The 15,418-nt window shown below is 44.5% G+C and overlaps 1 protein-coding gene across 1 annotated transcript in view; it reads left to right on the top strand.

The window, feature by feature from the left end:
• Positions 1-639, top strand: part of LOC102369420 (mucolipin-3) — a 38,860-nt gene extending 38,221 nt beyond the window's left edge. The window contains exon 13 of the mRNA XM_006033851.2: positions 505-639. Within this exon, the coding sequence (XP_006033913.2) occupies positions 505-639 (135 nt within the window). The remainder of the gene's footprint in view (positions 1-504) is intronic.
• Positions 640-15,418: the final 14,779 nt, after the last annotated feature.

The following is a 15,418-nucleotide window of genomic DNA, read 5'->3' as shown; positions in this document are numbered from 1 at the left end:
TACTGAGGCAGGTGAAACAATGTAAAGGCAACCCCCACTTAGCACTCTTAATTGATTCCTGAAAAACGAAGCAAGTGAAACCGAAAGTATTTAACAATCCAAGATGGCAACCGCAGGTGTTTTTAATGACCCAAAATGACAACTACGAGCATTGTAATGAAACTCGGTGAGTGCTAAGTAAAATCAGGCACCAATTTAGAATGAGTGGTATAGTGAAATAGTACTAAGCGAAAGAGCGTTAAGCGGGAGTTGCCTGTATTGTAATCTAGACCATAAACTCCCAATCTATTTTCATGTCCCAGATTCTACATTTAACTTGCGCTACTCTACAGTGGCTACTGTGTTTTAGAATGTCCCACCACTTCCCTGAAAGAATTGTGCTCCAAATTTGGGTGGGGATAGACTTTGAGTCAAAGTCTTTGACTTAAGTAAAAGTAAATAAACCACGAAGTTGATTTGTTGTCTGTTAGTGCAATTAAGAAAAAACTGACTGAATCTCTATAGCATTACCAGCAAGATGGCTTTCCAGAGACAGAACTTCACACATTTATGTCGCAGTGTAAAGATCTACCAAACTCTGGCAGGTACAGGTTAGAAGAGGAGAACCCCATGTCTATCTTCTGTTGTTGTAAACGGTAGGTATCTGGCATGGTCTGCAGGCACTTCTAATAAATATGTAGCAATATAGCAATCTTACTGGAATGCTGAATACCAGAAATTCTTGCTTTAAGAAACGAAACATTTGTGCTTGATACTTAAATGTGGTACTTTATTTTGAATAATCTCTTTCCAAGGAGAGAAAATGAGCTTAGAATTACTCTAACTTCTTATTGCAAGATATCTTGACACATGCAAACTTAACCTGTGCCTTTGTTTCCTAAATGATCGACAAAAATATCTATTTTCTCTGAACGGTTTAAGTAAAATCTTCATTGCCACATTGTTATAATGTGTTGTCCTATTCAACTGGCTTATTTAGGAAACAGCCTTTTTCAGTAAGCTATACTACCCTAAGGCTGCCTATAGACATGCTGGTTCACATTCTAATTAGAATGCTCCAGCATCGCCTCACTGTCACATGTGTTAAGCCCCCCAACATTTTTAAATGGCCGCACAGGCCTTTTAACTAAAGCTCATTGAATGAACTTTAATTAAAGTGCCCCCACGGCCATTTTAAAACACGAGGGGACTTAATACGTATGACAGTGAGACATTTTAATTAGAGAGATTGTTGGAGAACTGCTCTAATTAAAACAGCCCCTCCCCACCCCCAAGCACGCGTGTAGGCACTGTAAGGACTTTTTTACACATGCAAGCGCCACAGTGCCAGGTGCTTTGAAAAGTGGCCGGTACTGTGATGCTTGTAGTTGTATAAGTGGCAAAATGCATGTCAGCACCGAGAAAATGGTGGAAGCACACTTATGAACTAAAACACATCAGAGGTGCTTTAGTTCACTGTGCTGTACCGCTTTGAAAGACAGCAGTGAGGCATGGAGAAGGCAGAGTTCAGCTTGTAGCTGTAGCCTGCCTGTGCCACATTCAAAGATTTGGGGGCCATGGGTCCCCCTTGGCTGCCCAGTGCTGCGCCCCTGGTAAAGCCGCCGGGCTCTTCCCAGGGACGATGCGGGATGGACACAGGGATCCTGCCAGCTCCATCTTCTCCAGCCTGGCGGTACAACCAAGGCAATGCGGGCCAGGGGCAATGAATTTACAGGGGCCACTGGCACTGAACAACAACTCTGGGCGTGGGGGAAGGGACAGGCGCAGTGGGCCCCAGCCTCAATCCTGGGCCTGGCTCTCCTCCCATCCCTGCCTGGTCCCAGCCCCATTTCCCGCCCCTTCCCCTTCCCCTTCCCCCTATCCCCGCAGACTTTCCTGGAGGGGGTGGTGCATGCACGCATGTGCGTGCACATTCAGCCCTCCCTACCCCCCCCCATTTTTTTTTCTCCCTCCGCCTATGCCACCCACTCCACCTGTCTCCGAGTTCATCTGCCACACCTGTGTTGCAGGACACAAGAGTATATGTAAAAATGCCCTAAATGACCATGGCCAACATTTAAGAAAAAAGTAGCTTTCCAATAGTATATAATTCACAATGCTGTTGCAACATGCTGCACAATGCTCTTGCAACATTTACCATCATTAACTAGCTTCACTTGGTGAAAGTTGACTATTTCAGTTGTTCAAGATTTTAAGAACATCAGGATTACTATGAAACACACATTTGTGCCCCAGCTTGTTAAGACCACATCAAGGAACTGATGACTGATGATTGACTTGATGCTGAGAGACATGGCATCCTCATTTCTATCCCTCCTTGGGTTTCTCTGGTGCAGGGGTTCTCAAACTATTTAGAATTGAGGCACCCCTTGGACAATGCCAGCTCTTAGTTTTCAATCTTTTTTTGCATACAGAAAAAGAATTGAGAAGTTTTTTCTGTTGCAAAGTGCTCAAAGACAAGTATGGATTTTTATTTGAAATTCCTGGGTTTATCTTGTGAATTATGTTTGTAAACCTAATCATGCTAACATTGTGTGGCACCTTTGAAAGGATCTCAAGGCACCCCAGGATGCCATGGCACCATGGTTGAGAATCACTGCTCTGGTATAATACTCATACAGCATTTTCTGTCTACAGTGTGTTTTATGGTGGGGATCATGGAGATAGCAATAGAGTGATTCACTGAAAGACTGAGTTTGGAGAGGAATTATGTTGGTTGTCATGCTGAGATGGGAATTGGGTAGATGACTTTTGGGGCTGGGAGTTGGACTAATGAATGAAGTGTTAATGAAACAACTTACTCAAAGCAAGCCAAAGAAAGTAGGATAGAAGGGATGGCAGGGTGCTACCTTAGAGTGGGCCATGCAATCAAGCAGCTTTAAACTCAAAGCAAAAATTAAATGGTGCACAGAAAGTAAGTAGGGATTTAGTATTTCTGATCTCTCAAAAGATAAGAACTAGGGGACATAAAATGAAAATCTAAACTAGCAGCTTTAAAACTAAAAAGAAATCGTTTCTCACAGTGTGTAATTAACTCGGGTAATTCCTTGCCACAGAATAACGTTGAAGCTGTGGTAGCTTAACCCAGTTCAAAAGGGGATTGGACACATTCTTGAAGTAAAGGTTTATCAGTAGCTATTGCCCGTTATAGATAAGGGTGCAGCCTTGAATTAGAACTTCTTCAATCTGATTGCTGGAAGATGTAATGGGGAAAGGAACAGGGGTGGAAGATTCTGTATAGAGCTTGTTGTGTCCCAGCTAGTTAAGGTTGCATCAAGGGACCCTTTTTAAATGCCAGTAACCTTGATGCTCACACAAAGGGCTTCCTAACATGCCCTGCTCAGCTTCCCACGCAGAATTCATACGGTGCTACTGTATGAAATAACATACTGGGCTAGGTGGACCTATGGTCCAATGCAGTAAATGGTATTCCTCATGTTCTTAAGACTTGGAGTGAAAGCTTTTTGCTGTGGATTTCACTGGAGTCAGGATATCCTGCTTCAGAGCTGTTTCGTTTGTAAACGGCTGGGGTCTGCATGAGCCACAGGCTGCACCCATGGGGTCTGTATACCATGGGAGTTATACTAGCAGGGGCCATGCTGTCCCACCCCAGGCTGCACCCTGTGCATATGAATGGGTGCTCCTCCACCCAATTGTACTGCATATGAGCAGGCAGGTGTTCTTGTCCCCATGTAGTGTGGCACCCTGTCTTGCCTGCAGCTGCAGGCTCCTCCTTGATGCCATGTTGCACAAAAGATCCTGGCTGCCAGGTTGTGCCAAGTTGCATTGGGGCTGAGTCAGGCAGCAGAAGCTCAGGGAGGAAGGGAAGTGCCAAGCCCCCAGCTGCTGTTATAGCTGAAGCCATAGGGACAGCAGCAGCTGAATGAGAACCACATGTTAATCCCTCCCAGGCCACATGTGGCCCACAGACTGCCAGTTAGACAGCTCCCTCTTACTTCATGGGATATGTAGCTGCTCATAATGTAAGAGGGTACTTCAAAGTCCAGAAGGGGCTTCTGGGCACTTTTGAAATCGACTTCCCTAGGAAACAAACTCCAGATTCCCTGTTTCAAATGGTGGTCTCATATCTGCTAATGGTTTCTTGTTTCTGCTAATGGTTTTATCCATGCACAAGTTAATTCATATAGTTTTGTAGTTTGTAGCTCTTGTGTGTGATTTTTAAAACCAATTATCTATGTCCTCAGTCTTTCTCTAATGGCTAGACCAGTGATTCTCAACCTTTTTAGATTCAAGGTACCCTTAAAAATGCTAGCTGTTAGTTTTCACTCATTTTTACTCCAAAAAATATAATAGAGCAATTCTTTCATTGCAAAGATCTCAGAAAAACCACAAGTCAAAAATGTTTTTAATATTGTGAATACCTATGAGAAGTTGAAGTTTATCTAGTGAATCATGTTTGCACAACTAACAATGCTGATATTGTGGCACCCTGCAGCACTCCTGAAAGGATCTCAAAGCACCTCAGGGTGCCATGGCACCCTTGTTGAAAATCATTAGCCCATAGGCTCTTGAGTCAGCTACTAGCTCTAAGCAACGGACTCAGTCCTTCAGTTCAAGTAATAGGGGTTGCCTGACTTCGAAGGGAGAGATCCCCTGAAGCATTTTACTAAATGAACTTTATGTCCACATGGTATTTGCATTCCTACTAGTACATTCCAAAATTAACATTAGAAAATGTCCCCGTATGTCCCATTTTAGTTGCATCAGGTTAATGATTACTTTGATCTATGATCTGATAACCAGTTTCTCTTTCTTGAAGGTTGTAATGAAGATGTTTCCAAGAACATGGGACTATATTCTGAAGAATTTAAAACAGCACACTAACAGCAAGAACTGGATAGGCAAAATGACTGGAAAATTCCTGTACCTAAACTTGCTTTTAAAAATAGTGTAAGCTTGTTGCAGAAGTTTAGGGAATCTCTGTCTAGTTTGGGGTTTTATTTTTCTCTAAGCTGCTTGTTCTAATAGTCTCCTAACACACAGCAGAATGCTAGGGGCATTATGAAATTAGCTGCATTCAGTGATCTAGCTAGATTATCTCTTAGACAATGTTGTAGAAATGTTGGACAGTGACAGCTTCAAACAACTGGACCTTCACCAGTGCAGGCATTATCTCACTATGAATGACCATCCATTAAATGAGTGACAGCAAAACCTGTTGGTGCTTCACATTTTCTACTTACCTACACAGATAGTAAAAAGATCTACACAAATTTAGTGGTTTTCAGTGTAACTTAATAGGTAAGCTGCATCTGAAGACTGTGTAATGCATAAGCCTTTTAAATCTGGCTCAGGGCATAGATGAGCAGCCACTTGTACAAACAAATTATATTGCATTACACAACCAGCAGTCTTTTCTCAGAAAGGCCAGAGTATACAGTCAGGGAAATGGCAGGTCAGGGCTGAAGTCTGTTCACAGAGCTGAGTAGAGAAACCACGTGCTGAAATTAAGCACGTGGCCTTTTAGTACTATGCTGACCTAAGGTTTTTTAAATGAAGAAAGTGAGGTAAGAGAGAATGCACACTAAAAATAATAAAGTACTTTGTGTGTGTGTGTGTGTGTGTGTGTGTGTGTGTGTGTGTGGTCTTTTCTACAATGAAATTGCTTTGAAAGCAGAATAGAAAAATGGAAGAAGCATATTTTAGAAAAAAATGTGTATGTAAGCAATAGTTCAACTGGTGTGAAATTGTACAATAAAATGTTTTATATACTATGTACAGACTTGGAAGACACTAAATGCATTCTGTCTGAATGTTTACATTTTGTAGGAATGTGCTACAGTAAACATTTGCCATTGCAATAAATCTTGAGTGAGTTGATATTCATTTTAAAACTAAGGATGTTGCCAGTTCTTAATACAGTAGCTTTTTCATGGCTATATTTTCATAATTGGGCAAGGATTAAATATTGGACTATAAAGAATGAAGACTTCAGTCTCATAAATACTCAAATGTTTGCTTGGAGCTAGCTCCATGCTTGTATGAGATTAGAGGTGCATGAAATAGAGCTAGTCTTATTAGATAGCTTTGGTTTGGTTTGGTTTGGTTTGGTTTTTCTAGTGTTGGGTGGAAGTCAGGGCAGAGTGGCACCTTAGAGAATAGCTCATTCAGAAAGGTTTTGTAGGTGATAGCTTTCTTCATCAGCAGGGATCCTGGTTTTCCCTAGTAAAAAATTGCAGATTCTCTGATAAAACCCCCCAAATCCTTGATTAAAATGAAAGGCCCTCCCACAGTCCCCTCTGTCCCTGCTGGTACCCCTCACCCCCACCCACAGGTCCAGCTCCCCCAGCCCTGCCGGATGGGGCTCCCAGCTGCCAGGGCTATGGGGTCAGGGACCCAGGTCTGCAACCCGCTGCCCCTGGCAGGAGGCGGCCGCTGCTGCAACTGAGCGGAGCCTGACTCCCCACTCCTGCTGCCTGCTGCGGGCTTGGGCAGGGGTGGGGTGATCCCCACTGCGGCATGGACTCCTGGGGAGCAGAGGAACATGCGTCCCCCAGATCTGTGTGCGGGGTGGGGGCTGTGCGCTGCCCACTGAGGGCTCCCACCCTGCTGCTCTCCAGCAGGGCCTCCTCAGCCCAGTGTGTGCAACCTGGTGCTGCAAAGAACAGCAGGCCCATGCAGGATGCTGCCTGCTGCTGCAAGTTCCGTGCTGCTCTGCCAAGGCAACCCCTACATGTGACTGCAGTGGGGGTGGCAGCGTGGGGCTGTCCACAGGGGCCAGGGCAGCATGGAGCTCACAGCGCCAGGCAGCTTCCTGCGCAAGCCTGCTGTTCTTTGCAGTGCTGGGTCACACCTGCTGGGCTGCGGAGGCCCCAGGGAAAGGCAGCAGGGTGGAAAGCACGAGCCTGAAGTGGGCAGTGTGCAACCTGTGCCCCGCATGTAGATCTGGGGGATGCAGATCCCCTCTGCCCCCTGGGAGTGCGTGCAGTGGTGGGGAGCAGCCCCCCTCCAGCCTGCAGCGAGCAGCCTGCCCGGCCCCCACCCTACACACAGATCTGGGGGTGTGGGTCCCCCCCACCCCCTTGGGAGTATGCACAGCAGTGGGGAGCTGGCCCCAGCCCTGCTCAATTCCCTTCCTCCTTCCCTATGGTGGTCACAATCCCCGCCCTCCTCCTAGACTTACTTGTGGGAGCTGCTCTCCAGGCTGCCTGGGGCCATGTGCATGCAGATGCACATGGTGCACCCTGCCTGACTGCTCTCCTCCTGCTCCCTCCCAGCCCCCTGCAGGCTGGAACTCTGCAGCCTGCAAAATCTGCTGGTTTCTCGGCTAAAATGAGAAATCTGCATTTGCCTCCAGTAGAAGATAATATCCATGGTTTACTTCATTTTTCTGTGGGAAATGGAAAACACGGATCCCTGTTCAACAGCCTAATTCTTATACCCTTATATTATTCCCAGCCTATCGTAGGCTGTAGTACAGCAGAGGAAAATGAAATGCAAGGCACAGCAGAAATTCTTGTTAAAATCAATACTTCTTGCAATCCTGCCTATTGGATGGAGATCCCATTCTGTCTTTTTAAATTGGTGGTGGCTTTGTCAATATTGACAGACTAATGTCCGTTTTAATAAGGTTTGTTTCTCCAGTAGCTTGTTTACCATAAATGTTTCATTACCGTGCTATCTTAGTCTATTTGACAGGCAGTCACACAACATCCTGTATTCCTTACTAACAAGTACTATAACACTATAAGATGATCTGATAAGAATAGCATCATCTTTATAAATAATTTTTAAAAGACATTAGGTTGTTCTCAAGGGGTTTTTTGCTAATTATTCGAAGATGCATGTAGATTTACAACCCTATCCTGATATGAAACCAGTCTGTTACCACTTATGTATTTTAGCAAAAAAAACCCCAACTTATTGCAATGCAAAGTAAAAACTTACTGCCTTGATTAAATGATGCATCTCCTAAATTAATGGGAATGCATTATCCTCTGGGCATCTTTTCCCTCAATATTGCTGCTTATCTCCCATTTCTAATACCTTAATTTGGCAGCAGGGATTGGCAAGATATCAGGAATTGGCAAGATATTGTTCCACCTTAGACTCATTACTGGATCCAGGTCCTTCATAGTCTCCAGGGCCAGTGATTCTGATTTGACCTGCAGCTAAAAATAATTGACTCTGACTTGATGTTGTCTTGTGTTACAAACTGGGTCAAGATTATTTGAAACAGAAGGTTGTAGCCTTCCCTCAGTATAGTTTTGTGGTTTATGTCAGGTATCCATGTGCTCTGGTATGTCTTAAGAGACTGAGTCATGTAGTCTGCCTGTGCCCTGTTCACACTGGGTACTGCTGGGAACTTATGTATAGCCGTAAGATGTACCCCAAGTTTCCATGTCATATAGAGCTGCGCTCTTCTAGGAATTTCTGTAGGCTATTTCTTTTTCCCAGCAGTCCCAAATGTGGAAGTCATTACCCTTAGCCATTTTAAGTCTCTTGTTGGGCAGAAGTCAGTCCAGTCACCCACCATACTGCTCAGATTTATAAGTATAGCAGGGGCTCTGAAATGAGGAAGTGGATCTTCGTGGACCTGTAAGGAACTTGCTCCATACATTTGGCACTAAAGCAGGGGTGGGCAAAATGCGGCCTGTGGGGCCCCTAAAAAATTTAGAAAATTAATATTTATCTGCCCCTGGCTGCCTATCGTGCGGCCCTCGATGGCTTGCCAAAACTCAGTAAGTGGCCCTCTGCCCAAAATTATTGCCTGCCCCTACACTAAAGCGTGGTATTGAAGGGCCCTGTTTTGGAATGAAAGTAAGTTGCCATCATTATCTAGAAACAGACTGCTGCACGTCTTGCCCCCAGTTGGTTAGCCAATTTGCAGTGCCATGTTGAAAGTTGTTTACCTGTGCCTGAAATGCCAGCTGACTTTCAGAGAAAGGGGTTTACAAGCTATACTGAAGTCAGTAATGGCATGTGTTCCATAGTCTGCTCTCCTGAAGGAACCAGCTGAACATGTTAATCGCAAGGTGATTCTAAGCACAGTATACTTCCTATGCAGTTTGTGCACACCTGTGGGTCTTTCCTGATGACCATGAATTTTACATACAGCACTACTTAGGCTGATGAGTGAAAATAAAATATCCTTATTGTTTAACAAAACAATGACTTTCTCATTGTCCTTAAAGTGCAAGCAGTAGTATCTAACATGCAAACACTGTAAATGTTTAGAACATGGAGAACTATGCAACAGGGAGAGGTTTAAATTAAGGGATATTTAACTTGGAGCAGAAAAGCTTTAAACTTCAGTGAGCATCCTTTCCATCTGGGGACTGAAGTGGCATAGCAGCAGTACAACTTTAACACTAGTGGAGCCAGGGAGATGTTTTTTCCTCACCAGGCTAGAAGAAGCTGGGACAAGGGGGTCTTACTAGCAAATGCAAACTCCCAGTATGGCAAGTTATGTAGAACTAAGGCTGGTTAATCCTGTGGCTGGTGTGCCTGCTGAAGGATGACCATAGGTAGGTCTGCAGCTGTATGGACATGCTCTCCAACATCATTTTGTCTGCTCACTGTCTCCATAAACTGTCACTGAATTGTCTATGTCTATCTGTATGGTCCGCTTGGTCACAGCCAGACTCTACTTTATGAGCCCTTCTTTTGTCAGTTTCTGTCAGCTAGTGTAATGCTGCCTCTCTTCCCTGTATCCCTTTTCAAGAGTCCTTTGTTCCTGAGCCACCCTCCCATGCTTTGCAAAGGTCTTCATAACTTCCCTAATTGTTCCTTTGATTCTTATGTACATACTGCCTAATGTCTTCCAGAGTCTGGATGTCAAATGCTGACTCTAACTGCCTGTTACTTTTCTTATAGTGTTCATTATTCAGTTTCTGCAGTAGTAATTTTTTTTTCACCGCATGATTTTCTGCCGCCATTTCCAGAGCATCTCATCAGCCTTGAGAACTTCTAGAAAAGAGTCCTTTTCAATGTGTTCTCCCATGTTCCAGGCATCACCACCCCAGCTTGCAGAGACTGTTACTAGAAAGTTGCATATTGGACAGTTGTGGTGCTATAGTTTTATTTTAAGATTAGAGAGGCTGCCTGGGACTGCTGGCCAGAGGGTTGAGAGCCAGGTGTCTACTTAATATGTACGCAGAACATTATGAATTGTGGGGGTGTAGAAGTGAGGGACAGAGTTCCAATGTCAAGCTAGTGATTGCTTTCCCTCTTCTTCAGGAAATCCTGAAGTGGGAAGATGTGTTCTTTAGTCCTGTGGTGAAAGAGCAAGAAAATGACACTCACAAAGGTCTAGAAAAATTCACTTCCATCCTTAGAGGTTTTTAAGACCCAGGTAGACAAAGCTTTGGTTGGGATAATATAGTTGGGGATGGTCATGCTTTGAGCAGGGGTTTGGACTAGACCTCCTGAGATCCCTTCCAACCCTAATTTTCTATGAAGGTACTTCCTCATACTCTGTATGGCTGGAAAGGCATAACCACATATTTGGGAACTAAGGAAAAAGCAGCTTTATAATACAAAAAAATACCCCAGTAAATTCTATCTAAAATTTCATTTCAGATTCCCTGCATAGTCAAAGTTTTCAGTCCCATTAATAGAGTTTTACAATGGGTTTTATTTGAAGGGGGAGATAAATGTTTGTACCTTGTAAATTGCACTGGGGAAGATGTTACCTACTTGCGGTTTGTATATTGCCACAATATGGATTTTCAGCCTGCCAAAACCCACGTTGATAGAAGTTTAACTTACTAAAATAAAGCTCAAGATTGAGTATTGATATGAAAAAGCCTTGCTAAGACATTACTAAAAAAATGCCTTGAGATTTGTACAGAATAGAAAAACACTTTGCTAAGATTTGTACTGATAACAAACTTGAACTGATTTTTCTGAATCAATCCCTTGTGTGCTCAAAGCACAACATATACTTTGTAATAGAAATAGACAGAGCTTTGTTCTCAAAAAACACATTTCAGTGGAAAGGTATTGGGGAACTGAGCAACTACTTTAGCAGGTGAAGGAATAACAGGGCCTAGTGTCTGGACAGGAGAAACAGCTGGCTAGGAGGCTGATGGCAATAGGGATGTAGTATGGAGTGTGTAGTAATGGGAACAGTTTGTCTCAATAGAGAAGGTATCAGGAAGGGATGGAATGAAGGGAAAGACTGGAAGAAGTGGAGTTGGCAAGCTACGTACAGCATCCTTATCAAGGGTGGAGGGAGGCTGTAACTTGCGGGGAGAGATCAAAACTTTGAAAGAAGGCTAGCTCACATCTGCCCAAGACAGTGGTGTACAGCACAGAATAATACATGCCAGCTGGTGTGCTACATGCATGACCTGCAATAAAGGAAGGTATAATGATGTTTGCTGCTCTCCTCAGCTCTGATGCTTATTTCTCAGGAGCAAAAAGCTGGCTGGCAATGGGGACAGTGTACTGTGGGGTCTCTGGCTTTCTGAGAAGTGAAGAGCTCTTGGCTGTCTGGCACACTCTCTTGGAAGGAGTCACAAGTCCTGTTCTCCACATTCTCTGGTTTGTCAGCCATGTCTAAAGAAAAAAGCATGGATGATCCACGATGGATCTATGCTGATATACAAGGGCAAAACCAGATCTTTCTCTTTGTAGCACAGAATGCTTGACTGCTGCTGGAGGTGTTGAGTTTTTTTCTCTCCTATTCTCTCAGATATTCTCAAATGCTTGATCTTTCTGCAGCTGTCAGTCACTGGGACTGGTCAATCACTAGGACTTTCTGGTCAGTCACTGGGACTTCCTACAGCTTCACTCTTCAGTGGATGAGAAGGATCCGGGGTTTGGATGTATACTGCAATGGAGTGTTATGTCCAGACATGACTTAGCAGAAGCTGGAAAAATAAGTTTGGTGTGCCTGTTAGGCAGGCTGACTTCTAAATTACGGAAGCACAAAGAGCTGATCAAGGCAGTATGCCAGCACACAAACAGGAAAGTGACAGCTGGTTACCATGACCCTGGAGCAGCTGGTACAGACAGTGTGCAAAGCTCAAAGTGCAGCATTAATGTGACTGGGGGACTGCCATCTTAGTTCAGGGTACAAGTACGTCAGTGTGGACATTACCACACTTATCTTAATAAAGATAAATGTAAGGTACTCCACCTGGGAAGGAGGAATCCCCAGCACACCTATAGGTTGGGGAGTGACCTTCTCAGCAGCTGGGAGGCAGAGAGGGATCTTGGAGTCATAATTGACTCCAAGATGAACATGAGCCGGCAGTGTAACGAGGCCAACAACAAGGCCAATTGCACCTTGTCATGCATTAGCAGGTGCACAACTAATAGATGAAAGGAGGTGATGTTCCCCCTCTACGCAGCACTAGTCAGGCCACAGTTGGAGTACTGTGTCCAGTTTTGGGCGCCGCACTTCAAGAGGTATGCGGGGACTCTCGAGAGGGTCCAGAGGAGGGCCACTCGCATGATTAGTGGCCTTCGTGATAGACCCTACAGGGGGAGGTTGAGAGAGCTGAATCTCTTCAGCCTTCACAAGAGACGGCTGAGGGGAGATCTTGTGGCCGCCTATAGATTTATTAGGGGAGGTCAATGGGGAATAGGGGAAGCGCTGTTTACTAAGGCGCCCCAGGGAGTGACTAGGAATAACGGGTGTAAACTAGTTGAGAGTGGATTTAGGTTAGATATTAGGAAGAAATTTTTCACAGTAAGGGTGGCCAGGATCTGGAATGGGCTTCCAAGAGAGGTGGTGCTATCTCCTAGCTTGGAGGTCTTCAAGAGGAGGCTAGATAGTCACCTGGCTGGGGTCATCTGACCTCGGTCCTCTTTCCTGCCAGGGACAGGGGGTCGGACACGATGATCCATTGTGGTCCCTTCCGACTCTACAATCTATGAATTAGCAAAAAAGAACTTTCTCTGTAAAATTATACCTGATCTTAACAAGAGTGAAATCTTTGGAGCATTTACATTGATGCAAGGGGTCATATCATGTGGATGCTGCTCTTTGCACATTTGATACAATTAGGTTTAACCCAGCATAAACCACCTGGGTTAAAGAGCAAAGAAGCTGAGTCAAGGAAGTACCAGATGCAGCCTAAATGAGAGCTGGAAACACGATTCTGAGTAAAATTGAGCCTCTTGGGCTGCAAAGAGCTTGAATCTATAAGCAAAGATGTTTCTCCCATGTTTGATTTCTCCCTTGTTAATGAAAATGGGACTAAAAATTTCCTACTCTACCAATTTCTCCTAATGCATGTGATCTGTAGGACCCCAGACTTTGGTGAACTACTTCGGTCAAAAAGGAGTAACAATCCTGAAGCTTATTTCAACACTGCTAGTTGTGCTATTGTCCCATCTAGTGCTGAGAAGTTTTGTTTCAACAAATCTTCATACAGTAATAGAATGCAGTCACAAGCTGAAGTGAAGGATTTGATTGGAGTAGCAAACCTACAAGTTAAGTGTAAGCAATACATGACTCTGAATAGATGAATGAGGTACATACTAAAGAGACGAAAAGAAGTCCAGAGACAGTGTGTGCATTTTTTCTATGCTCTATACCAGTGGTCCCCAATCTGTGGTATGGGTACCAGTAGTGGTACACGTTAACAGATTTATTATAATTACTTTATATGAAAAAATTTGCTGGTGGTACCCAAGGTTGTATCATTTTAAATTGGTGTGCAATCTGTCAGGGTTTGGGAACAGTTGCTCTATACAAAGCTGAGTATTATACAAAATATCTTCACTGTTCCCTCTGGCTGTGTGGCATCAAACCTACAATCCATCTATTGCAATTTCTTTGACTAAGGCAGTAGTCAATACCAGATGCTTCAGAGGAAGTCTCAGAAAACAGCAGTTGGCGTAGCTCACCCAAACAGTCTTCCTAATACCTATTATTTTCTCATGACTTTTTGCCTTTAATCACTTTTTTCCTAGCAAAACTGATGTCCATATTGGAAAAAAAAAAATCAGTTCCTATTCCAAAGTCTCACTAGGAGACGGGTCCCCATGCTGTTTGGAGGTAACAAATTACTTGTAAATGGGTTAAATCATCACTGGAGGCAATATTTTCTTTGATGAGCTTGTTGCCTCTGTTGTAATACCCCATATTATTCACTTTTACTTTTTTATCATTTCCTTCCTCAAGAGCCCTTTTTTTTCCTCTTTCACATAGAAATCCCTCTCTGTTGTCACTGTGTATGCTAATCTGGAGTGTAACTTCTCACTCCTGAGATAATGACTGAAACTTGAGTGCAGCATCAAGAGGACCCCTTTTGTGATATGTAGCAATATAAATTTAAGCATTTTTATCCTGTTCTCTTTATGTACTAACATTTTGTCTCCCTCTACCTCTTAAAAGTAAAAAGTAAGTTCCCCCATTATCCTGCCACATGCTCTGCAAGAAAAGACGAAATTACATGATGCAATTCCTACCCTATGTTAAACTATTCAGAATATCCTAGTTAAGGGACTGCTTCTCATCCCAGCTTGTTGCAGTAACCAGCTACCTTCTTGGATCCTCCAGTTCCAAAATGAAAATTGGGAGCAGATGCGTGCTGGATTAACACTAGTTCTCTGCCGGCAAGGTGCTGCAACCCTCCGAATTGTGTAGCAGCTGCTGGACCGGGGTCTCTTCTGTGACAGTTAGCAACTCCTCTGAATAGCCTGTTCTTCAGAATCAATCAGAAAATGTCCTGCTTAGGAAAAGCTACTCTGGAACGAGATAGGATTGTTCTGTTTATTAATGTTTACCCTAAAGTATTCCCTGAACTGCAGAAGCAAGTTTGACCCTCCACATTTTTAAAAAATGTGAACTCAGAAGTTTTCCACCCTCCCGTTTCATGCACCCCAAATCCTCTCCAGAAGGCTTCAGCCATGAAGGGGCCAATGGATTAGTGCCATTCCCTAGAATCCAAGGCTGAAAATACTTTCAGACAGGGCTACCTACATACTTCACAGGGGTCCATTGCAAAATGTATTTCACAGTGAAAAAATGTGAAGCAACATTTTGTAGGAAAGGTGAGAAATGGGGTCCTTTGAAATTAGCACTTAAACCTTGGACTTGAGAAGGTTGAGAAGTGTGGACGTGCACCTAGAGCCACTTCAGAAAGGCGGTTTCCTGCTCTCTCCCTCAACAAAGTTTGTGCAATCCGTATTGACTTATGCCTTGTTGGCTGACGGGAGCTGCGCTCGGCTGTAAACGCGCCGGTCCCCGCAGCGGCCCGTGGGGGAGCGGGCTCTGCCCGGCGCTTCAGCGGAGACAGCCCCGGCGCGTCTCCTCGGCGCGCCCCGGGTGGGAGCCGACACGGCGCTGGCCGCAGCAGGTCCCTGCCTTGGCGGACCACGAGGTTTAGCTCGTGCCGCGTTCCTTGACAGCGCCCGGGCTGGTCCTGCAAGAGCCCCCCGGCCAGGCGGGCCGTCGCGCCCCCTCCCCCGCAGCGCGGCCGGCGCCAGCAAGGGGCGA

Source organism: Alligator sinensis, unplaced genomic scaffold (genome assembly GCF_000455745.1).
Source record: "Alligator sinensis unplaced genomic scaffold, ASM45574v1 scaffold32_2, whole genome shotgun sequence".
NCBI classification, from domain to species: domain Eukaryota; kingdom Metazoa; phylum Chordata; order Crocodylia; family Alligatoridae; genus Alligator; species Alligator sinensis.
The sequence above is the reverse complement of the archived record's forward strand: the minus strand, read 5'-3'. Positions and strand labels throughout refer to the sequence as shown.